Source organism: Lycium ferocissimum, chromosome 6 (assembly GCF_029784015.1).
Source record: "Lycium ferocissimum isolate CSIRO_LF1 chromosome 6, AGI_CSIRO_Lferr_CH_V1, whole genome shotgun sequence".
NCBI lineage: Eukaryota > Viridiplantae > Streptophyta > Magnoliopsida > Solanales > Solanaceae > Lycium > Lycium ferocissimum.
In genome coordinates, this window is record NC_081347.1 from 47894224 (window position 1) to 47921371 (window position 27148).

The 27148-nt window shown below is 38.3% G+C and overlaps 1 protein-coding gene across 1 annotated transcript; it reads left to right on the forward strand.

Moving 5' to 3' along the window:
• The first annotated feature begins 14488 nt into the window (after positions 1–14488).
• LOC132061337 (uncharacterized) lies at positions 14489–17363 on the forward strand. The gene is made up of 6 exons (XM_059454174.1): positions 14489–14656; positions 14859–15082; positions 15133–15944; positions 16052–16153; positions 16536–17132; positions 17212–17363. Exons 1-6 carry the CDS (start codon positions 14489–14491, stop codon positions 17361–17363), a joined length of 2055 nt encoding a protein of 684 aa, XP_059310157.1.
• Positions 17364–27148: the final 9785 nt, after the last annotated feature.

A 27148-nucleotide genomic window follows, 5' to 3' on the forward strand; every position in this document is an offset into this window, starting at 1 on the left:
AGAGCCAACAAGGCTGCATAACATTCCAACTACATACAACTGGCTACAGACCTCTACGGAACATGGCTTATAGAAAAGACAGGACAAGGGCCTGTCACAGTTATATATACATGTCAAAATAGCATACCACTAAAGGGGTGACCGGTAGCCGCCGGACCAAGCGAGTGCACCGGCCGCGGGCCGAGTGGAAGGCCTCACCGAGCCGGATCGTACGTCCGACTACCCGAACCTGCGGGCATGAACGCGGCGCCCCGGACAAAAGGGACGATCGCACGAATAATGTACTGAATATATAAGGCAAGATAACAACTGAAATGAAATAATAAGCTATACTTTGGACATTTCAAGAAATCACCTTGAGGTACTCTACCTGGGTTGTCTCTCATCTGAGGCAAGATAACATCACCCTATAGGTATAGCTCCGTGACCCGAGGGTTAGGCATAGATAACTCCATGACTCATAAGCCAGGTAATAACTCCATGACTCATAGGCCAGGTAACAACTCCGTGGCTCATAGGCCACGTAATAATCAACTTCATGATCCTCAGGTCAGGTATAATCAACTCTATGACCTTTAGGTCAGGTATGCGTATCTTTGTGACCCGCCGGTCAGGCAACAACTCCATGACCCGTAGGCCAGGCGATAACTCCATGACCCGTAGGCCATGGGTATACATATAATGATAACTCGAAGGCAACATAATTGCCTATAAACAACATATACACTAGTTATACCTTTCTATCATTCTATCTTCTTATATAACTTGACTATTCTTGTACCCGTCCTTAACTTAAGAGAGTTATTGTAATAGGGTTATGGTAACCCAAGTATAATCTTCATGAATAGAACATCTTGGTGCGAATAGTCAAAGGTGGCTCCATAGTAGAAATCATGCCAATGAAAAGAAGGGATAGCCTTAACATACCTAGAAGCTTACTTCTCGACTTTTCCAACTTACTTTCTGTCTTGCAATCTACATAAAATCATTTGTAGTCTCGTAATCTACATATAAAATCATTCATACTATCATTAGGCTCAGTGTCACGTAATTGTCTTAAGCCTTCTAAATAAAATCCCTTTAGAATCTGCCGAAATTCGGGTAGCATCTCCCCTGTTTATATGCTTAGCCCGAAATCATAATATCAATAACCAACAACAACAGCAGCAATACCAACATTAACATCATCATTAATATCAAAATATTTCATAAAACATCCCATATGATACTTATCCGATTTCTCAACCAACAACTTCATTATTCGGCCGTTTAACCGCTCTACCTTCGTGAATAAACCAAAAGTAATATTAATAAGGAGAGATTCATACATTATTCTTGTTAAAATAGCAATATCTTCAATATTCACCTTGAATCCACCGCAAAACCATACTAGAATCGCATCTATGCATTATCCAAGCCTCGATTAATACTCCGCCACTTGAAAATCACTCAAACCCTCAACTTTTTATGACATAATTGCCCTTTATGTTTGCTGAGCTTTAGGGTCTATTTTGGTGAAGGAAAAATGGGGTTTTGACCCTTAAATAGATGGATAAAGTCGGTTCGGGTACTGTAGCACGTCGGTTACTTAGCACCCGTTTCTGCTATGTCAGCCTAACTTGTAACGTCCATAATTCTCTACTCCGATGTTGTATCGACAAGAGATTTGTTGCGTTGGAAACTAGACTCGACGAAATTCATTTTAGGCTTTTGTTTTACTTCAAAACTCCTCATATACCAGCAGATATCCTTTCCTCAAATTGGACCAAAATCATCATACGAAACCTTGCCCATCTTTTCTCCAAAGTCATACTACTCAATTTCTTCCACTCACTTCCTTGTAAGACCTTCCTGTAATCCTTGTATACATACTTTACTTGTAAAATATACGTAATAATGCTTCTCTCCTTATATTCCAAAGTTGTCTTACTCAACCATAGTTCAACATACCTACGCTTAAATTTGACAAGTGCATCTCCAGAAGTACGGGGTGTAACAATTGCTGAAAAGGATGAGGAGACTGGGAAGATCATGGAAAATGAGTACCAATTAACTATGATTTTCTCCCCAAATATTGCAAACAATGTAAATTACAAGGTCGCTCTGAAATAGAGTGTAGGGCTTTGCATCCAGAATTGGAAAAGCAATATAGAGAGTCATTGGGGAAAGACAATAAAAAGGAAGACAATGCAAATGAGAACTTACCAGCAACAAGCAGAAATAATTATGGGGGGGGGGAGACAAGAAATCAGGCAAAGCAGGAGTGGATGCAGAGGAGAAAAAATAAATACATTAAGGATTCTAGTGGTGTCATTTTAGGGGAAATAAGGGAAGGGGAAGAAGCACATGAATTCAATAATTTGGTGCAAACTCACAATGCTTTTGAGTTGCTAACAACTGAAGAGGAAGGAGTGCAAGAAGAGCAAGAGGAGGAACCTATCACAAAAATGAATGAAGATCAATTGGAGATTCAACAGCACCAAAGAGGTTTGGAGCAAGATCAAAGTAGTAGGAGTAATCACAAGGCAACAAGTGAGGAGATAAGTCCTACAACAAGTATTAAATCACAAAAACATGAGCAGTCAGCACAGTCAATAAGTGAAAGCAGCACAAAGATTCAGATATTGGAGGATGAAGAACTCAGCCCAGCTTGTATTACTCCCAACCAAAAGCAGTCAATGGAGAAATCGACCAATAGTATTTCAAACAATGAGGAACAAATGGAGCATCATCAATCAGCTGAGAAGAAAGTACAACGCAGTCCAGTACAATATTTAGCAAAGAGCCAATCTTCAGCAAAGAGTATATCGAATAAAGTACAAGACATTTATAATACTCTAGCACAAGCAGCAGAAAAGAGCACAAAAGGTGGAGGTGACACTCCAAACATGGCAAGTACTAATTCAAATAATAAGAAGGAGGAAAGGGTGATAAGTACAACATTGGAGGTCATAAATACTCAGCATGACCAACCAATAACAGGATTGGAAATGAAGCAGGATCTTGATAAACATTCAATGGAGCAAAACATGCAAGTAGTAGCCAGAGCAGGAGATCTTTCTCCTCAACAGGTTGATAAAGCAATGGGGAGAGGTAAAAGAAAACAGAATGTACTATCAACTGGTGGTTTTCAAACTAGAAAAATTGTACAGAAGCCTAAGTTTTCATTATGAATGCTATAATTTGGAATATCAAATCTATGAATACAATGGAAGTTTATACAAGGCTAATCAAGATGCATCACAAATTTCAATTTGGCTTTATTGGTTTACTAGAGCCTTTTCAGGAGACACACAGAATAGAGGAATATAGAAGAAGAATTGGATTGCAACATGCTTTTGTGAATTGTAAAAATAAAATTTGGGCCTTTATAGATGCTATGTTTGAAGTAAAAATTGTGGTTGATCATCCTCAACTACTAACACTAAACTTAAAGGTTAGAGGACAGACTGAGGAGATGCTGATTTCAATAGTATATGCAACATGCACTCAAACTGTCACGACCCGACTACGGGCCATGACGGGTACCTGGGGCTAACCACTGAGCACCACTCATTCTATTACTCATCATACACATCAAGCATTCATTCGTTAATCTTATACTCAAATCATAGTAAAACCATTTTTCACTTGAAACATATTTACTTTATATACATAGGCCCTTCGGCTATCAAAATAAAAATAATGTATATACATACGAGGAGAAACTGTGAGACCATACTACCCACACATACGTATCTACGAGCCTCTACTAGAGTACTAGACATATGGACGGTACAGGACCCCGTCATGCCCAAAACATATATATATACACAAAAGAATAATCAATGGCACCTCCAGAACAATGGAGTGCTCTTAAGTCAGCTAATAGCTCCTACGAGTCTGGATCACCTCCCTGTCTACCTGTGGGCATGAACACAGCGTCCAAAGAAAACGGACATCAGTACGAACATTGTAGTGAGTATGTAAGGCATAAACAGTAATAATACGTCAATGAAATAAGGAAGCATCAAATGAGGAGCAATCAGAATCGATCGTCAATTATAAAAGAAATAATGGCGTCGGCTTACTTCATAATCATCATCATATCATGTAAGCATATATGTATAAGTCGCCCGACCTTATAGGTACGGTGTGATAATCATTAGCCCGCGTCCAGGCCTCCCGCGTTCGGGGTACATCTCATGCCGCTCACTAGTGGTGTCTGCCCATGCCATTTAGACATGGTGTATATGGTGCCTGCCTTAGCGGTGTCTGTCCGGCCATATAGGTGCGGTGTAATATCATCATCATCTACTCATCATAATGTATGCATAGAAACTCAAAGACAACTATACATTATCGGGGTGACATAAGGTCGTAAACTCCCGATTCCTTTATGGAGCATTTATAAACATCATCTGCCTCACCTTGAAAGAATTAACATATAAGGTGAGTGTATCTAATAAACAACATCATATCATGGACTCTAGAATCTTTAGACTTAAGCTCATCATCATCATTATCGTGCTCATAATGTATCTCTTATCTTTGTCTCATATAACTATTCATAAACATAGACTTTTAGTTTTCCGGAGTGTAGGAAATTCATGGAGAAGGAGGAAAAATCATGCCATAAGATTCATGCCTTAGAAAGAAAGGACTAGCCTCACATAACTTTTCCTTTAGCTATTCTATCACTTGATCGTTCTCCTTCAATGCTCATGTCTTTACCTTCAAGGGAGTTCGTATCAACATTAGCTAAACGATTATAAAAACGTGCGTACTAAAGCTAGGGAAAATTGGGCAGCATTTCCTTTGTTTATACAACTTTCCCCATATTCCATATCAACTCCCAAACATCGATAACAACATTCACAATATCATCAGCAACAATCATCATTCATCTACATTATCCACATTTCACAATTTCATTTCAATTCCTCCATAACCATGGTCATAGTTCATTATTGCATTTTCTCACATATAATACTTATCCCATGTTCTAAATGTCATTCATAACATACTTACAATCACAACATATCAATAATCATGACTCAATCCAAACTACTTCTCAAAATGTCACTATTCTTACATTCATGACCCATTTCCTATTCCCTTCTACAATCCAAGTGCTTCAACTTTTCAATACCTTAAACAACATGGAAATACCATAAAACTCACCTTAGATAATGGTAGAATAAGCCTTGAGTGGAAATACTCTTCTTGCACCAAAACCCTAGATCACTTTCATTGAAATTTCTTGGCTTAAATGAACTTTAATGTGTTTCATACACTTGGTTTTGTTGGTTTGATGAAGTTGATCATCAATTTCTCTTGGGTTCTTGTGGATGAAAAGTGGAGGGGATTATAGAGGGTTCTTGAGGTGTGGAGAGGAGAAATGAAATGAAATAAATGAGAGAGAGGGTCCTTATATCATTTTAAAATCTGACCCGACACGAACATACGGACCAACATACGGTCCGTATATTTTATACTGACCATATGTCTGGACCGTATGTTTGGTCCAGTGAAGACCCTCATTCTGGGCAGAACATAAGGTTGAACATACAGCCCGTATGTTTTATACGGCCAGTATGTTTTATACGGCCAGTATGTTTGGCCGTATAATGCCCAGCTTTCCGAAGTTCGTTCTCGTCGACTCGTTTGATCTCCAATCCTTATGGAACCTTCTGAACACTTGTTTAAAACCTCATTAACAATCTAAGGGATGTTATAGCTCTTCTTCAAAACATCATTAAACTCTCATTAATTCGATGCTCGTAAATATTGCCCGACACACAACACATACCTCGCTTTCCTTAACAACTTTCTTCTCCTACCTCAAATGTCTTTGAAATCTCGATTAGGATCATCAAATGCTATTTCTTACTAATCAAAACATCATATACGTCACGCCCTTCGTTAGTCTTTTCACTGTACGTTAACGGGAAATTTCCAAGGTGTAACATTCTTCCCCCTTTTTAGAACATTCGTCCTCAAATGTTAAGCACTCGGGAATTCTATGAAAATTTCGCCAGAGTTTTCCCTGTAATATGGCACTACCATCCTATCACAACATCTCACAATAACATTGCCTCACAGGGCCATAACACATTAGCAATATACATTGGCTACACATGACCCATATGCATAAAAAGAAAACATACATACCTTATAATTTCGATGTCTCATCATGCATCTCTTCTGGGGGCTGAAATAAGTGCGGGTATGTGAATTTCATCTTCTCTTCTGCCTCCCAAGTCATTTCTTCTTGGTTGTTATTTCTCCATAAGACTTTAACTGAAGCCACTTCCTTGTTTCGAAGTCTCCGTACTTGTCTGTCTAATATGGCAATGGACACTTCTTCATAGACTAGCTTTTCTGTCACTTGAGCATCATCTATTGGAACAATCCTCGTAGAATCTCCAACACACTTATGGAGCATTGAGACATGGAAAACTGGATGGACTGATTCAAATTCTAGAGGCACGTCCAATTCATAAGCTACTTGACCCACTTTGCGGATAATCTTATAGGGTCCAATGTATCGAGGACTTAACTTTCCTTTCTTACCAAATCTCATCACACCCTTCATTGATGATGCCTTTAAGAACACCCAATCATCAACTTGAAATTCTAAGTCTCGCTGGCGGTTGTCCGCTTAAGATTTTTGGCAACTTTGGGCTATCAATAATCGATCTCGGATCACCTTGACTTTTTCTACTATTTGTTGGGTTAACTCAGGGCCTATTAGCTATACTTATCCTATTTCAAACCATCCAATTGGAGACCTGCACTTCCTTCCATATAAAGCTTCATATGGAGCCATTTGGATACTGGAATGGTAGCTATTATTATATGCAAACTCAATTAGAGGTAAGTGGTCATCCCAACTACCCCAAAATCTAGAACACATGCTCTTAGCATATCCTCCAAGGTCTGAATGGTACGTTCGGCTTGCCCATCAGTCTGCGGATGAAATGCCGTGCTGAGCTTTATTTGAGTACCTAGACCTTCTAGGAAAGATTTCCAGAACTTAGCTGTAAATTGTGCCCCTCTATCTGTGATAATGGATATCGGAATACCATGGAGTCGCACAATCTCCTTGAGATACAACCTTGCATAATCTTCTGCTGAGTATGTGGTTCTACTAGAAGGAAATGAGGTGCTTTCGTGAGTCTGTCCACGATCACCCATATGAAATCATATTTACCTAGGGAGCAGGGTAACCCCACAATGAAATCCATGTTGATCACTTCCCATTTCCAAATAGGAATCTCCATTACTTGCAATAATCCTTCTGGCTTTTGATGTTCGATTTTCACTTGCTGGCAATTTGGACATTGAGCTACAAATTCTGCTATGTCCTTCTTCATTCCATCCCACCAATAAATTAACTTGAGATCGTGATACATCTTTGTCGCTCCTGGATGAATAGAATACCGAGAATAATGAGCTTCCTCGAGGATTCGATGACATAATCCTACAACATTCGGAACACATAGCCTGCCTCGGTATCTAAGAATTCCATCTATAGAAGTTTCAAATGGAGACTTCTCTTTTTCATGAAATGTGTCTCTATAGTGGCTCAACTGAGGATCTTCATATTAACGCTCTTTCACTTCCATATTCAAGGACGAAACTGTGGGATTATTAATACCAATTCTTGCACTACCTGAATCAATTAAACGTACTCCAAGATTAGCTAGTTGGTGGGGCTCATGAATCAATTCTTTCTTCTCCGAAGGAACTTCACATAGGCTGCCCATTGATCAGCGGCTAAGCACATCAGCTACTATATTTGCCTTTCCGGGGTGGTATAAAATACTCACATCATAATCTTTCAATAATTCTAATCGCCGCCTCTGCCGCAGATTCAACTCCTTCTGTTTGAAAATATATTGGATACTCTTGTGATCTGTATAGATATCAATATGCACACCATACAAGTAATGTCTCCACATCTTTAATGCATAAATAACTGCAGCCAATTCGAGATCATGAGTTGGGTAGTTCTTTTTATATTTCCGCAGCTGTCTCGAAGCATAAGCGATGACTTCACCGTGATGCATTAACACACATCCTAACCCAACACCCAAAGCATCACAATATACAACATAACCATCTGGCCCTTCTGGGAGTGTCAAGACTGGGGCTGAAGTTAACCTATCTTTCAACTCTTGGAAGCTGCGTTCACAAGCATCATTCCACTGAAATTTGGCTGACTTCTGGGTTAGCTTCGTCAATGGGGCTGAAATAGATGAAATCCCTCTACGAACCTTCTATAGTACCCTGCCAATCCCAGAAAACTACGGACTTCTGTAGGCGTCGTCGGCCTTGGCCAAGTCTTCATAGCTTTAGTTTTCTGAGTATCAACTCGAATGCCATCATTTGAAATAACATGACCTAAGAATATCACAGAATTCAGCCAAAACTCGCACTTTGAAAATTTTGCATACAATTCCCGAGTTCGAAGAATTCTAAGAACAATACGTAAATGGTCTGCATGTTCTGATTGTGTGCGAGAGTATACCAGAATGTCGTCAATGAATACTATTACGAATAGATCCAAGAGAGGCCTGAATACATTATTTATTAAATTCATGAACACTGCCGGGGCATTAGTTAACCCGAATGACATCACCCGAAATTCATAATGGCCATATCTCATTCTAAAAGCTGTTTTGGGAATATCTTCTTCTTTAACCCTCACTTGATGATAACCTAACCTCAAGTCTATTTTAGAGAACCACTTGGCACCTTGTAATTGATCAAACAAATCATCAATCCTGGGGAAAGGATATTTGTTCTTTATCGTCACCTTATTCAACTGCCTATGATCGATGCACATTCGTAGGGAACCATCTTTCTTTCTCACGAATAGGACTGGTGTTCCCCACGGTGATGAACTGGGTCTATTAAACCCCTTCTCAAGCAAATCTTTCAACTGTGCCTTTAACTCTTTCAATTCTGCCGGAGCCATTCGGTAAGGAGGAATAGAAATAGGCTTGGTGTCTGGAAACACATCAATAGCAAAATCAATTTCTCTTTCTGGAGGAGACCTGGAAGTTCATCTGGAAATACATCCGAAAATTCATTCATTACCGGAACGGATTGAAAAGTTGGCAACTTTGCTTCGGTGTCATGAACTCGGACTGAGTGATAAATATAACCCTTAGTTATCATCTTTCTTGCATTAAGGTAGGAAATAAACCTACCTCTTGGAGATGCGGTATTACCCTTCCATTCAAACACGGGCTCTCCCAGAAATTGAAATCGAACTACTTTCATTTGGCAATCAACATTAGCATAACATGAGGCCAACCAATCCATACCCATAATCACATCGAAATCTAACATTTTTCCTCAACTAAATCAACTTTAGTCTCGGGCGGTCGCATATCACAATTACACAATTTTTGTGCACTTGTTTAGCTATCACGGGATCACCAACCAGAGTAGATACCTCAAAAGTTTTAATTGGCTCGGGTTTCACCCTAATACGACCAGTAACATACGGAGTAGTATAATATAGGGTAGAACCCGCATCTATCAATGCATACACATCATAGGAAAATACACATAATGTACCTGTAACTACATCCGGGGAGGACTCAAGATCCTGTCGTCCGGCTAAAGCATACATACCGGGCTGAGTGGCACATGAAGTAGATGCTCCCCCTCGTCCTGCTGGAATCTGGGGAGTCTGCCCTACTGGTCAGACTGAAGAAGAACCAGCGGCTGAACCCCAACTCTACCACTCACAGACGGGCAATCCCGCATCATGTGCCCAACCTGGCCACAGGCATAGCAAGTATCTGAACCTTGGTGACACTATCCGAAATGTAACCTACCGCACTGACTGCATCGTGGTATTGGGGGTCTCCTTTGACTATAATCTCCCCCAAACTGAGAACCTGATGCCCTCGAACTCTGACCCTGTCCTGAACGAAAGGAGCGATCAAATTTTCTACCCGTAAATCGTGAAGGTGTACTAGTCTCCGACTGGCCTGAGCGCCTAAGATGTGACTGCCTTGATCCCCCTCTATAATCACTACCTGCCCCCATAGATCTGGCCCTCTTGCTTTGGCCTCTATCAATATCACGATAACCCCTTTGCGGATATTGTTGTCTTTCTAAATTCTGGGCATGGGCTTGAATGCGGAAAATATCCATCCCATCTTGCAACAAAGCCGTCAAACAATCCTTAAATAAATGTGACCCTAAGCCACTCACAAACCTGTGCACCCTATCTCCCATGTCGGTCATCATAGTCGGGGCATATCTAGCCAATGAATTAAATTGAAGGCTATACTCCCGGGCACTCATATTTCCTTGCTTTAGATTTAAGAACCTATCCGCTCTAGCTCGGCGGACCTCGGGTGGCAAATAGTGGCGGATAAAGACATCTACAAATTCTTGCCAAACGGGAGGAGGCGCGTCCTCTTTTCTCAATCATATCAAATTATTGTACCATAATACCGCCACATCTCGGAGTCTATAAGATGCCAACTCCACAGATTCAGTTTTGGAGGCATGAATAATCTTCAATGTCCTCAACATTTCATCAATAAAACTTTGCGGGTCTTCGTTTTTGACCCGAAAAACTCCTGTGAGGGTTCAAACTCATGAAATCACGGGCTTTTGGTACTACCGACCGATCACTTGGGCCCGCATTCTGCCGCTGTGCCTGGGCCGCAACTAACTACGTCAATAGATGAATAGCTTCGGTCACTTGTTGACCCGAAGTAGCCGGTGGAGGAACTGGAGGCATAGGAGTTGGAGCTGAAGTCCCTTCTTGTTCTTCTATAATAGGCGGAGTGGAAGAAGCATTAGACGGAACCTCATTATGTGATTCTCCCTCTTCTACATTCATTAGTGGCTCTCTTTCTACCCGCCTTTTCATCGTAGTCTTGCCCTTCTGGGCGGCTGTAACTTTTTCTTTTGGCGGCATTTATGAAATCATAGCACACTATTAGGGAGGAGAAAATATTATAACACAGCTCTATCGCACGATCTCTTAAGATGAAAGATGGTCATTTTTCCTAAATGCCCTGTAGCCTCCTGTTTATTAGTGTGGCGCAACACACCATAAACAAGACTCTACTAGACACGGCTCGTAGACACTTCCTAGGACTGAATTGCTCTGATACCACTTTTGTCACGACCCGACTACGGGCCATGACGGCACCGGGGCTAACCACCGAGCACCACTCATTCTATTACTCATCATACACATCAAGCATTCATTCGTTAATCTTATACTCAAATCACAGTAAAACCATTTTTCACTTGAAACATATTTACTTTATATACATAAGCCCTTTGGCTATCAAAATTAAAATAATGTAAATACATACAAGGAGAAACTGTGAGACCATACTACCCAGACATATGCATCTACGAGCCTCTACTAGAGTACTAGACATATAGACGGGACAAGACCCCGTCATTCCAAAAACATATATACACACAAAGAATAATCAATGGCACCTCCGGAATAATGGAGTGCTCTCAAGTCAGCTAATAGCTCCTACGAGTCTGGATCACCTCCCTGTCTACCTGTGGGCATGAACACAGCGTCCAAAGAAAACGGATGTCATGCACGAATATATGTACCGAGTATGTAAGGCATAAACAATAATAATACGTCAATGAAATAAGGAAGCATCAAATGAGGAGCAATCAGAATCGATCGTCAATTATAAAAGAAATAATGCATGCGCTTTTCATAATCATCATCATATCATGTATGCATATACGTATGTTTCCTGCCCGACCTTATAGGTATGGTGTGATAATCATTAGCCCGCGTCCGGGGTACTATCTCATGCCGCCCACTAGTGGTGTCTGCCCATGCCATTTAGACATGGTGTATGCGCTGCCCGCCTTAGCGGTGTCTGCCCGGCCATATAGGCGCGGTGTAACATCATCATCATCTACTCATCATAATGCATGCATAGAAACTCAAAGACAACTATACATTATCGGGGTGACATAAGGTCGTAAACTCCCGATTCCTTTATGGAGCATTTATAAGCATCTGCCTCACCTTGAAAGAATTAACATATAAGGTGAGTGTATCTAATAAACAACATCATATCATGGACTCTAGAATCTTTAGACTTAAGCTCATCATCATCATTATCGTGCTCATAATGTATCTCTTATCTTTGTCTCATATAGCTATTCATGAACATAGACTCTTAGTTTTCCGGAGTGTAGGAAATTCATGGAGAAGGAGGGAAAATCATGCCATAAGATTCATGCCTTAGAAAGAAAGGACTAGCCTCACATACCTTTTCCTTTAGCTATTCTATCACTTGATCGTTCTCCTTCAATGCTCATGTCTTTACCTTCAAGGGAGTTCGTATCAACATTAGCTAAACGATTATAAAAACGTGCGTACTAAAGCTAGGGAAAATTGGGCAGCATTTCCTTTGTTTATACAACTTTCCCTATATTCCATATCAACTCCCAAACATCGATAACAACATTCACAATATCATCGAACAATCATCATTCATCTACATTATCCACATTTCACAATTTCATTTCAATTCCTCCATAACCATGGTCATAGTTCATTATTGCATTTTCTCACATATAATACTTATCCCATGTTCTAAATGTCATTCATAACATACTTACAATCACAACATATCAATAATCATGACTCAATCCAAACTACTTCTCAAAATGTCACTATTCTTAAATTCATGACCCATTTCCTATTCCCTTCTACAATCCAAGTGTTTCAACTTTTCAATACCTTAAACAACATGTAAATACCATAAAACTCACCTTAGATAATGGAAGAATAAGCCTTGATTGGAAATACTCTTCTTGCACCAAAACCCTAGATCACTTTCATTGAAATTTCTTGGCTTGGATGAACTTTAATGTGTTTCATACACTTGGTTTTGTTGGTTTGATAAAGTTGATCGTCAATTTCTCTTGGGTTATTATGGATGAAGAGTGGAGAGGATTCTAGAGGGTTCTTGAGGTGTGGAGAGGAGAAATGAAATGAAATAAATGAGAGAGAGGGTCCTTATATCTTTTTAAAATCTGACCCGACACGAACATACGACCAACATACGGTCCGTATATTTTATACTGACCGTATGTCTGAACCGTAGTTTGGTCCAGTGAAGACCCTCATTCTGGGCAGAACATACGATTGAACATACGGCCCGTATGTTTTATACGGCCAGTATGTTTGGCCGTATAATGCCCAGCTTTCCGAAGTTCGTTCTCGTCGACTCGTTTGATCTCCAATCCTTATGGAACCTTCTTAACACTTGTTTAACACCTCATTAACAATCTAAGGGATGTTATAGCTCTTCTTCAAAACATCACTAAACTCGCATTAATTTGATGCTCGTAAATATTGCCCGACACACAACACATACCTCGCTTTCCTTAACAACTTTCTTCTCCTACCTCGAATGTCTTTGAAATTTCGATTAGGATCATCAAATGCTATTTCTTACTAATCAAAACATCGTATACGTCGCGCCCTTCGTTAGTCTATTCACTGTACGTTAACAAAAAAATTCTAAGGTGTAACACAAGCAGAGAGAATGGAGTTATGGGAGGCTCTGGAAGTTCAGGCTACAACCAATAAAAGGCCATGGATGATTGGTAGGGACTTTAATGTGATCACTTCTGAAGAAGAAAAATATGGTGGATTACCAGTAACTTTGAATGAAGTGCAAGATTTTAATACTTGTATTCAGAATTGTGCTGTAACTGACTTGGGTTTTAAATGAGGGAAGTATACTTAGTGGAATGGGCAAAGTTGAGAGGATTGTATTTTTAAGAGGTTAGACAGATGTTTGGGTAACCAGGCTTTTTAAAATAAGTATGCTGGATTGGAAGTGACTCATCTGATCAGATCAGGATCAGACCATGCCCCTTTGTTAATCACTTATAATGGAGAAGCTGTAAGTTCGAACAAATCTTTTAAGTTTCTCAATTTCTGGGAAAAACATGACACCTTTGTTAATACTGTAAAACAACATGGGCAGGCTGATTTCATGGCAAACCCTTTTAACTTGTTTCATCACAAGTTAAAGAAGGTGAAAAAAGCTTTGGCAACTTGGAGTAAGACCACCTTTAGCAACATTTTCCAGAAGATTGAGATTCTAGAAGAGGTGATTAAGGTGCATGAGATTCAGTTTGAAGTACAACCAACCTCTAATAACAGGGAAAGGCTTCATAAGGCTCATGCTGATCTTAATAGATATCTACATTTGGAAGAGGAATTTTGGAAGCAGAAGGCAGGGATGAATTGATTTAAGGATGGAGATAGAAATACTACCTTTTTCATGCGTATGTTAGAGGTAGGAGGAAGAGGTTACAGTTAAAAAGAATACAGAATCAAGAGGGAAATTGGCTGGAAAATTAGGAGAAGATATCTCTAGAGGCAATTAGATATTTCTCAGCACAATTTACTAAGGATGAAGATCCAATAGATTTTGAAATCTTGGATCATGTACCTTAGATGATTTTTGAGGAGCAGAATACTTGTTTTGGAGAAATCCCATCAGAAGATGAAGTAAAAGTAGTGATATTTAGCCTTAATGGGGAAAGTGCTCCAGGACCAGATGGTTTCATTGGGATTTTCTATCAATCTTGCTGGGAGATTATCAAAGATGATATTATCAATAAGGTTGTAGCATTTTTTTTGTAGAGCTGAGTTACCTAGATTCATCACTCATACTAACTTGGTCTTATTACCTAAAACGAATATAGTCAATGATTTTTCAGACATGAGACCAATTAGTTTGAGTAACTTTAGTAACAACATCTTTTCAAGGCTAATTCATGAGAGATTGATGGGGTGTTTGACTGATATAGTATCTCTTAATTAGGCAGGTTTTGTAAAAGGGAGAAGCATAGTGGAGAATGTTCTCCTTACTCAAGAGATTGTATCAGACATCAGGCTTAGAACTAAATCTGCTAATGTTGTGATGAAACTGGATATGGCAAAGGCTTATGATAGGGTTTCATGGATTTTTCTAATGAAAGTTTTAAGAAAAATTGGTTTTTCAGAGTTGGTGATAGACATGATTTTCAGGCTGGTCAGTAGCAACTGGTATTCAGTATTGTCAATGGACAACAATATGGATTCTTTCAATCTTCTAGGGGGGTTAAACAAGGAGACCCTTTATCTCGTACTTTGTTTATTCTGACTGCAGAAGTTCTCTCCAAGAATCTGAATTCCTTAAATCTAATTCCTCATTTTAAAGGTTGTGGAATGCCTAAATGGAGTCCTAAGGTGAAACATTTGTCATATGCTGATGGCATGATAATATTCTCCTCAGCAGATGTGTTCTCTTTGCAACTTATCATGGAAGTCTTGAGAAAATATGAGAACACATCTGGGCAGAAGATTAATAGGGACAAAAGTGTTGTTTATATGCATAAAAATGTACCTGGGGACGTGAGCATTACTGTTGAAATTGTCACAGGCATTGTGAGGAAGGATTTCCCTTTGATCTATCTAGGGTGTCCTATTTATCATAGTAGGAGAAGAAAGGACTTTTTCACTCATATTCTTATGAAGATTATGAATAGGCTACAAAGCTGGAAAGGGAAACTATTGTCCTTTGGAGGAAGAACTATCTTGATGAAACATGTTTTACAGAGTTTGCCAATTCATCTATTATCTGCAGTTAACCCTCATATAGGTGTTATCAGACAAATGCATAAAATGTTTGCCCAATTTTTTTGGAGTAACACCATAGGGGGTAAAAGCAGACATTGGGCCTCTTGGAATCATTTGTGTCTACCTATAATGGAAGGAGGGATGGGTTTCAGATCACTCCATGATGTTTCTAGTGCCTTATTTTGTAAGTTGTGGTGGAACTTCAGGACTAAGCCTTCTCTATGGAGTGCTTTCATGGTTAACAAGTATTGTAGAAAGGAAAGTACTGTAACTATACAGTGGAAGCATGGTTCTCAAACTTGGAAAAACATGATCCAAGCAAGGGACTTAATAGAACACGGATCGGTGGCGAACACGGTATGGGGAATTCACAGTTTTGGTTTGATAACTGGACAGGAATGGGTGCATTGTATTTTACTGTGGATGGATTTGATGAAAACATTCAAAATATTTTAGATGTAGTGGAGAACGGAAATTGGAACATGACAAAGTTGAATAGTCTGCTTCCTCAGGACATAGTTCAACATATAGTTGATACTATCAGACCCCCGAGGGTGGATAAAGAAATGGATAGAGCATGGTGGATTTTGGACACTAAAGGAGAGTTCTGACAGAAATCGCAGATTATATTAGATTGAGAGGGCAGCCTATGGAGGTATATAGAAATATATGGATTAAAGGCTTACCTTTCAAGATCTCCTTCTTCTTGTGGAGATGCTGGAAATACAAAATCCCCCTAGATGATGTTTTGAAGAGATTGAAGTATAACATAGCATCAAAATGTTGGTGTTGTTCTAACCCCGAGGAGGAAACAGTACAACATGTGTTTGCTAATTCCTACACTGCTAATAGGATCTGGTCCTATTTCTCCTCTTTGCAGGGTTATCTATAGAAGGACTGACTTTACAGCAGATAATTGTGAAATGGTGGACTGCACCAGTTAAAGAAAGAGGGAAGCTTAGTTTTCAAGCTATTCCAGCTATCATCATGTGGGAGATATGGAAAAGAAGAAACACAATAAAACATGGAGGGAAAAGATCAGTTAGGAGAGTCATTTACTTAGTCTATGTTATTATACAAAGACTAGTAATGACAAGGAATCCTTCTATCACTCAAGTACCTCACAAATGGCCAGACTTGATTCAGATGTTAGAGGAAGGGTGTGGAAGATTGAAAGTTACGAAGGTGAGGTGGAATGTTCCTCCAACAGAGTGGCTTTTATGTAATACAGATGGGGCTTCAAGGGGAAATCCTGGTAGGAATGCATATGGATTTTGTTTGAGGAATAGTGAAGGGGGTCTGAGGTATGCTCATACTGCTGAGATTGGCATAACTACTAATATTTATGCTGAGGTAATGACAATACTGCAGGCCATGAGATTTTACAAAAATGAGAATCTTGACAATGTTATAGTTCAAACTGATTGTGAACTAGTGTGTGTACAAGATTTTACAGGAAGGGTGGAAACCTCCTTGGGTGATAGCTATTTGGATAGAGGAGATTTTGGAAATGAAAGATTCTATGATTGTTTAATTTAGTCATATTTTGAGATAAGGGAACAAACTTGCTGATGCTTTGGCTAATCAGGCACTAGATGAAGCTAATTTTGAATGCCATGGATTTCAACAGTTAAGTTCAACATGTAGAAAGATCCTCAACAGTGACAAATCTCAGATTCCTTATATGAGAGTGAGGATAAAGAAATAAAGGGAATAGATACAGACAAAGTAGGACCTAAAAGCAGACATGGAGCAGCAACAGGATTTGACCACATATTCAAGTCCTATGGGAGGAGGACATGGTGGTTTTTTGCTAACAATGTGTGTTTTATTTTGCTGGTACATATCATACAGAAGACACACAATGAAGAATTTCAAGGCACATCTTGCAAGGAAAGCCACAGGACACAAGAATATTAACAGGAAATCCACAACACAGGATAGGTATCACATATACAAGGTAAAGCTAGTGTCATACAGATACAAGAAGCTAAACAGAGGGAAAGAGTACACAATCAAATTCTAAGTCATGACCTATACCAAATGGATGTGATGGATGCCTTATTTGTGGTATTACCATCTTATGATGCTCATTCAAGTGGGCAGAAATTAAATCTACACAAGTATAAGCCATGGCTAGAAGGAAATTTGCAACAGATATAGATACACAAGATACATCAACATGGGGAACAAATAGAGTTTACAAAGGCACTACAGATACAACAGGTTCAACAGAGAGAAAGAGTACACAATAAAATTCTAATCATGTCCTATACCAAATGGATTTCATTGATGCCTTACTTGTGGTATTAGCATTTTATGATGCTCATTCAAGTAGGCAGAAATTAAATCTACATAAGTATAAGTCATGGTTAGAAGGAGATTTACAACAGGTACAGATACACAGGACACATCAAAGAGGGGAACAAATAGATGCTTACAGGAGAAATGAAGCTCAGATTCAGCTGGTTGAGTGAACATGGAGAGACATATCATCAGGAACACGACCACAACAACAGCTTGAAACCTCAACTCGTACAGAGAATGCAATTCAACAGAAAAGAGGTGGATTAATTTGTGTTCAACAGCAAGCAATTAATGGAACAACAAACACCAATGGAACAAAAGGGCCGAAATCGACTCAGAACACTTACCAGGCAAGGAACAAGGAAGAAGAGCAAGAGTATATGGGTAAATCAGAATCATCTTCACCCCATCAGCTTCAGCGAATCGCAACAATTTTCAGACACAACGGCGTGAAAGTAGGGCAACAAATTTCATATATCACCAATTTAGAAATGGGGGACAAATGTAATTTATTTGGACCGGACCCAATTTTGGGCCGGTCTTTTGCTCTTTTTTTTTTTTCTTTTTCTTTATTAGACCTTCTTTTCTTTAAATAAATAAAGAGCCCAATCGGGCATAATTAATTTTTTTTTTTTAAAAAGAGATAACCAATTTCGTGGTTTAAGTCCATTAAGGCCATAATTGCAATCCAAGTCCTTTTTATAAGTTAATTATGCCTTTAATTTAATTAGCCGGTTAATTAGTTAGTTCTTGGTCATAATTAAAGTGTCAAATTGATAGACATTTACAATTGTGGCCATTTTGTTAAGAATTTGTGATTTTTGTCCCTAAGTATACACACGTATACACACATATACATGCATATGCGTGTATACATGTGTATTGTAGCGGGCGTTGGGAATTCTAAGTTTAACCTGCTCGTACATACCTCATAAAAGGAGGGAGGTGTCCCGGGGAAATGCAGGGTTGTGAATGTCTTGGAAAAGTCAAAAAAAATCCGCCAACCACTTAATCTTTGCTCTAAAGGATACATTTTAGAGTCGCCACCTAATTTTTAAGAAATTAGGAAAATCAGTTCGAAAAGGGTTCATTTAAAACAATTATTTTATGATTATTTTAAAAGAAACCTAATCTACACAGAGTCTAGGTAAGGGTTCTGGTGATCCCCTGGGGAAGGTGTTAGGCACCTCGGTATTAAAGATCCGCTCAATCGCGGTTTACCTACGGGTTGTAATAGTGTGCCTTATGATTATAAATTATTTTTTGATAAAATTGCTTAAGTCTAGATTTTTGCAATAAAAGAGTATCATTTACATGCAAAAAATACATTTTTCAAGAAACCATCGAAGTATAATTTTGCTCAAAATTGAGCGCGGGTGTCGGACTTGAACACCTAGGCTAATACTCCAAGGATCTTAGCCTATGGAGGACTCTACGTAAGTCCACCCCAAAAAGGTTTTGAAAAAAGCGTTTTAAGTGTTGAAAAATAGTTTTATGTAAAATAGTTTTGGCATACTATAGTATTCATATATAACCGTGATTTATTTAACTAAATTATCCAATTTTATACAAGTTTTAGTCTATTTTTTACAAGTTTTATAAAAATTTCACACAAGTCTAAATTTTATTAAATCAATCCAGAAAATCCCAAAACAGTCCATATCAGTCCAGTCCCAGAAGTTCCAGGAATGTCAATTTAAGTCCATAGGTTTTCCGAAATCAGGCAGATTTAGTCCTTTAATGGTCCAAAGTAGTCCAGTTCCAATTTTTTACATTGTATTGACGTCGATTAATGTATAAAAAGTATTTTTTGCGACTCAAATACACAGTTCTAAATATAAGGGTCCCAAATTTAAAATTTAAAGCTCATATAATCATGATTTAAAGGCATAAATGTAAAAGTTTGAGGGGACTTGGGCCGACCAAACTTGAAGAGAAATAAAATGCGATTTTTAATCCAACGTATGTTCATATCCATTTGCCCCATCCGTATTTGAAGTTGACTCTATCTAGGAAAGTTGGTGGGCCTCGTTGGGGCCCACCAACGGATTTGGGGTTTACAAATAAAATGGGCATACATTGTATTAGTATTTGACTTAGAGATATAAATTAAGTTACAATGCCAAAAATTAAATTACAACAGAATTGGGCTAGGCCCATAATTTTTAAACAAATAGGGTGGGGTAGTTTATGCAAAGGAGGCATTCCTCTCAAATATATCAGCTAAAACAGCAAATAGGCCCAACTGGCCTAGCTACGATTTTTATCCCAAAATTCTCTAAGTGTCAAGACTATAATATACCGGGTATACAACTGCTATACCTACCTATTTTTCTCTCAAAATCTGTAGTGTTGAGTGTAACACCAAATATACCAACAGTGTACTTCCTAGCCCACTCTTCCAATTTTCTAACTACTGTACTTGTGATACACAGTATACTCACTTATATTTCTGAAATTTTTCTAAGTGTTAAGCTGGCAGTATACATGGTATACAACTTATATACTTCTCAATTTTCCCAAAATTTTCTAAGTGTTGAAACTTTTATATACCAAGACACACATGGTGATATACCACATAGTGGAGAGAGCAAAACCACCCCAAAGGGGCATACCCTCCACACGCCTCAATTTAAGCTCTTAATGCTCAAGTGATCACACAAAACAACATAAGGCAACTCCCAGTAAAACTGCAGCTTATAAGCTTATAAATGGGAGCAAGATCAAAACAACATGGTCACAGAGAAAGATAATATAGCTATAATATCAAATATGGAAAGACTTGGGCAAATAAATGGACGACACATGATCATGACAAAGGCACACAAGCTGTGATACTCGGGGGGGGGGGATCAGTACCAAACATGCCACCATGAGATAACTAGAGCATCTTTGCTTCTTACAAATAAGAAGAGCATATAGAATCAAACAAAGATAGGGCTATGGAAGGGAAAGGGGGCAACTAATGTACTCTCAGGGATAAGTAAACAAAACCAGATAAAGGGAAAGCAAGCAAAATGTGCATCTTTACCTATCCTTCTATCTCTGCCTCTTATTTTTTTTTAACTCATATGCACAACTACTCTTTATTTAGGTCAAAGCCAGAATCAACCATACTAGTTCAATGCTAACTCTAAGCTAGGGGAGGGGAGTCTCACTAATCCTAGGGGGTAGGATCTAGGTGGTTTCCAGAATTCTTGGCAATGAACCTCAGGCCCACAGACCACAGGAGTGCCATGGGGCCTCTTATTTGAAAGAGATTGTTGTGAACTAGGTTGGGACTGACTTTCTTCTTCTCTTTTCCCTAAGGCCCCTTTAAAAGGTCTTTCTTAAGTCATGTGGCTTGGTTCATTTCTAGCCTTCTCTATGGTCACATGGAGTTTTGTTTCTCTCCAGACTTACCTAGCCTAGGACTTGTTATAAAAGGGTTCCAAAATGCACATAATCAAACAGACAGACCTATCCATTTATTAAGGTCCAACCATTTCCCAGAGAAAAATAAGGCATGGTCAAACTAGTTCAAGTGATAGCATACATCTCATCTCAACTAACCTCAAAGGCACACATGACCAAACCAATATCAAAACAAGCACAACATTCTCACAGAAAAGGGCCTAGGGAAGGTCTTACAAACAATCAAGGCTCATGACAGCATTTAGAACTTTAGAGCACATATTCAAAAGCTGGCATCTTTTAAAACTTACCTCTCTTTTATCAACTCAAGCATATAATAGACTGGTCCATTAGTCAGAGTTACTATTTAACAAATAAATGAGCTTTGAAAACCTTTGTTAAGGAAAAGAGATTCCCATAAGGGTAAGTCATATGGGAACTTAGTCAAAAAGCCTTAAAACAATTTTGAATCTTAGAAATGACCTTTCAACATACTTAGACTAACCAGAAGTTTTTCTCAAAAAACAAAAGGAAAGGAACAGAAGGCAAGAATAGATTTATGGCATGATCATAGTTTGGCAAACAAGGGATTCAATCATCACATGCAGGAGCAAGTTTCAATCAATAAACCAAAGTGGAAAAGTCTCAGACATTAGTCATGGATAAACAAGCTAAGAAAAGATGAAAAAAAGACACATGGCCAACAACAAAAGCAAATGGCAAGTAACACAGTTGACATATAGTTTTCTCATGGTCTGGACTCATACTAATATAATACACTCATCAGTCCCACTTTCTTGCACAAAACCAGTTTAAGCAATAGGACTCAAAAAAAAAAAAAAAAAAAAACTCCCCAGATAAAGGAAGTCACACTTTCAAGGGACATGGCAGAAATCACACATACTTGGACTTTTCAGACATTAACATCAGTTCATTTGATTCTAGGTGTATCTTCCCCCATTCCTCCTTTTAGACATAGCTAGGCTATTCTTCCCTACCTAAAGCCTTTGTGAGTCCCACGATCATGAGGAGTAGGTCAAAAAGATAAAAGAAACAGTTTCAGGCCCCTGAAAGGGAAACAGGATAGGGTGGGTTCATCACCTCCCCATCTTTTTTTCCTAAGTCTCCTTTCAGCAAAAAGGAATCCCGGGCCCCACTGATCACTACCTCCAGTTCATGCCCAAGCTCGCCTTTTCCTCTCCTAAAACTCTTTCCCCCATCCTATGGCCTCATCCTAATCTTCCAGTGACAACACTAGAGGTCCTAGGTAGGTTCAAAACTACCTAACTCTATTACAACTCCTACAATAAACCCATGAAACTATGTCCAACTTTTAAAGACTTTTTTTGCCAAATTCAAACATGAAGCACTAGGAACAGACCCACCACGAACATGTAGCAAACAATGACCAACTAGTGTTCCTAAACACTTCAAACCAAAATATAATCAGGAAAGGACCTTTGCCCTTAACCATATTGCATTTTAAATGAAAACACACATTTCCTTTGCCATCGGGATCAAATCTCACAAAGAGAAACAACAACAGACTTCAATCCATTATTCTGGCCTTATCGTCACTCCTTTTAAAAGAACTTAGTTCACAACATCCGAAAGGAAATACAAAAGCATCCAGGGAAGCCACACAAAGACAAAATAAGCAAAAACTTATGTTCAGGTTCCCATTAACCCTTTTCCCTTTTTATCCTTTATCTTTACAGTTATCATAACTAGGTGATCAATCCCAAAGACAAGATTTTTCTATACACCACACATTCATGGCTATTCCCACACATGGTGGGCCAAAGTAGACTCCCACATAAGCACATACTCCTTGTCAAACTATCAATCTTTAAACCCCTTGCCATTTTTCAGATTAGATACATCTCATTATTAGGTTAAGGAAAAACATGACAATTATCTTCTTGACAAGCCTGTTAAACTAAGTGGTTGCCCATTTTAACCAGACATAGACCATCTTAGAGCTGCTCTGAACTCAGTTTATTATAGCAACATTAGAGACCTTTTAGGCTCAACCCAAGCACCTACATATTCCACAAGTTCTACTCAGAGGTAGGTTCAGCAAGTTCCCATACTTACCATAAGCACAACAATCAGTCAAATGCAAGCCAAATAAATACTTTGATCAAGTTTAAATCCCTTCCCCCCAGAATCATTATTCAAGACCTCTATCTTAACATATACCAATGTGATCCAAAATACCAAGTTTCCAGCCAAATAGATTTTACTTAAATAAGACAAACAAAGATCAGACCAACCAAAGCACTTAATCCACTTGTAGCCACCAACACCCCCAAGGCCAAACATATCACCAAGTAGAACAAATAGAATCCCACAAAAAGCTCACAGTATACCTTCAATCTTTAAAACCAAAACACATTATTAAATAGGACAGACATGATCAGACTAGGTCCAATGCATATCAAAACTCCAACGGATGTGATTCTTCGAGTTAACAAAGAACCAATCGACCAGGATCTTGTTCTTGAAGCGATTGATGGACAGAATTCAAGAAACGAACGTAAATTGGGCTATACTTCTCGGAATTATGTGATTTCAAGACGAGGAGAAAGATGACGATTTGAACTATAAAAATGGCTCTTGAATCATTTAAAACAAGTAAATATTGAGGGTACAATGATGGAAAGAAAATTAGGGTTCTAGGTATGAAATAGAACGAAATTGTTTTCAAGAGACGTGTTCTTGAATGATCAAGAGCCAACAAAGTTCCTAAGTCACCACTTGAAATCAACTTACGTGGTAAATAAACACCACACACTATTGAAAGCAAGATAAAGACTATCACCACCTTGTTTAGAACCAAAAACAAGGATAAAGAGCAAGAAATAAAGAAAATAACTCTATTGCAAAATTTAGGTTTATGCTTAAAATGTGAATAGTGTTTAACAAAGAATAAGAACCCTTTATATAGGCCTAGGGTCTCTTCTTTGATGATTACAAATCCCTATTCTACTCTAGAAAGGAAATAGCTAAAAACAAGGAAAGTAAAATCCCTATTCTACAAGGAAAGGGGAAAGTAAAACCTACTAGAAAAAGGAAAACAACTAATCCTAATTTAAGAAGGAAATAATTTTAACTTGGCTTCTTGGGCTTGAAATCATCCTTGGGCTTCTTGAATTTGAAGACAAGTCCACATACCAATTCTTGGGTTCACAAGAGCTTGTTCTTGACGCCCTAAATAACAAAAGCCCAATATAACTTCTTGATTTTCATCACCAACTTCCAAACAAACACAGGATTAAACAGGACAAACCATGATCAGACTAGGTCCAATTCATATCAGACTTTCAACTTCAAAACAAACACATGATTAAGTAGGACAAGTAATGGTCAGACCAGGTCTAATTCATATTAGACTTTCAACATCCAAACAAACATATTACCAAATAAATTAGTCAGCACCAGATCAGACACCTCACTTTAATAAGCCTTTAACCCCTCGCCTTTTTGAGTTAACCTTCAAACCAAGACACATATCCAAATGGACACAACCAAGAATGTAAGTCAAGTAAATCACTTAAAGACCCTGTAACTTCAAAACCAACCCCTGAACCAAACCTATCACATGGGACACATGGGACTAAACCCATCATGATACTGGACAGACCCTTTTGACTCTAATTCAAAGCACAAAACTCATTACATCAGACAAACATCTTAACTTAGGCTACATTCTAGACCCCACATAAAACACTTAGTTATATTTAAACAAGCATGATAAGACAAAAACCTAAATGGAAATCCAAATCAAACAAACATCATCAACTTAAATTGTAGTTTAAGCCACACTTAATACTCTTAATCACAATTAAACAAGCATGATCTAGACAAAAAATCTAAATGGAAATGCCAAATAAAAACAACATATCAACTCAGACTTTATTCCAAACCACACACAGTACAGTTCATCACATTAGACAAACATGATCTAGACAGAAATCCAAGTGAGAAGACCAAATCAAACCAGCATATCAGCTTGAAGCTATATCCTAAACCACACATAAAAAAACCTAATCATATTAAACAAACATGACATAAACAGAAATTCTAAATGGAAATCTAAATCAAAACAAGCCTGTCAGCTTAAACTATATTCTAAGCCCACATAATCCCATTAGATAAGCATAATATAGACAGAAATCTAAATGGAAGCCTCATCAAACAAGCACATTAGCTTAAACTCCATTCTAGACTACATAATCACATAACAAGCATGATACAAACAGAAGTCTAAAAGGGAAGCCACATCAAACAAGCACATTAGCTTCAACTTCATTCTAAACCACACATAATCACATAAATAAGCATAATATAAACAGATCCAAATACAAAGGCAATAAACAAAAAGGTCTTTACCTTTTGCGAGTGCAACTGGGGGCAAACGATGGACTTAGATACTTATATGCTTCCAATGCCCATACTCAAGCCACCAACACCACAAAGCAAATAAAAGACCGAAACTTTAGAACTAAAAAACTAAACCCTTAGGATAAACTTAAAATTTTGACTGATGGAACTCTTAAAACTTTGAACATTGTAATTTTCAAGCCTTTCTCGGTTTCCAACTCTTTTTCTTTGAACAAATGGGGTTCTATTTATAGAACCCCTAAAATACATCTCAGAATTGCAACAAATGATATGGGACTTGCAAATTATACAAGTCTTTACTCACAAATCCAACACACGATCCAGATTCGAGGTAAAAATGAAATCAATGGCTCAAAATGCTTCAGCACTAACAATAATGACGGAAAATATAAAGAAAAGGGGGTTTGTACCTTTAGGGGGCTGTTTGGCCGGGTTTTGTGGAGAGAAGGACGAAACCATTAATGCTTCATCCTCTCCCTCACACTATACACCCACTACGATGGGACACGACCAAAAAAACAAGCGGGTGGTTGAAGGAGCAGTGGGGCGGCCCTAGGGTTTTACCCCTAGCCGCCTCCCCCTCTTCTCTTTTACAAAACGACCCCTAGAGTCTGTAAATGAAATGAGGGGAGGAGTATATTATCCACCCCCCCCCCCCCTTTAATCGATATTGGACCGGGTCTGGTCCTTTTTTGGACTGGCCTGGTCCTTTTTTTTTTAAATTAAAACGATTGGTCCATGGACATATATACATATATGCACCATGTATATTGGTATATACATGATGTGTATATATATATGTAAGGAGGGTCGAGGATAAATATCCCAAATAAAAAATAAATTATTAGCCTATTAGGACTTAATTAATTTAAAACATGACTCATTAAAAATCATTTTGCAGATACTGGTTCTAAATTAATCAATCAGATAATTTACTAATTAAGAAACTACGCAAACACACACGGAATCGAGGTTTAAAGAGTAAAACGGTCAATTCTTTTAATTACTTAAAGTTCCTTGGACAATAAAATGAAATAAATTACTCATTAATATAATTTTTATTGATTTAATTAATTAAGTAAATAATTATTCAGAAGGGTTTTTCCTTTGATTAGTTTTAATAAAAATATTCCTTGAATGTTATAAAAACCCTAATTAATTTCCAAAAAATTTAAAAATATCCTGGAGATTTCTTTATTAATTTAAAGGGGTGAAATATTATCCCAAATAATTTCATGAAAAATTACCTAGACCCTTTAGGGGGCGCATCTGGTTTTATTTATTGTCCAAGGGCTCCGAGCACTTAAAATGAATCGCGGGAGGTCAAAAATTAGGTGTCAACATACACTTTCTTTGTTTTGGGTGTTGACAGAGAAAAATATTGTT

Excerpts from the sequence above, each read along its gene's own strand:
- LOC132061337 (XM_059454174.1), top strand. The coding sequence starts at position 14,489 with ATGATTTTTGAGGAGCAGAATACTTGTTTTGGAGAAATCCCATCAGAA. Across the intron at positions 15,083-15,132 it reads AGGCTGGTCAGTAGCAACTG|GGGGGTTAAACAAGGAGACC; the intron begins GTATTCAGTATT and ends TCAATCTTCTAG. Across the intron at positions 15,945-16,051 it reads AACTATACAGTGGAAGCATG|GAATGGGTGCATTGTATTTT; the intron begins GTTCTCAAACTT and ends ATAACTGGACAG.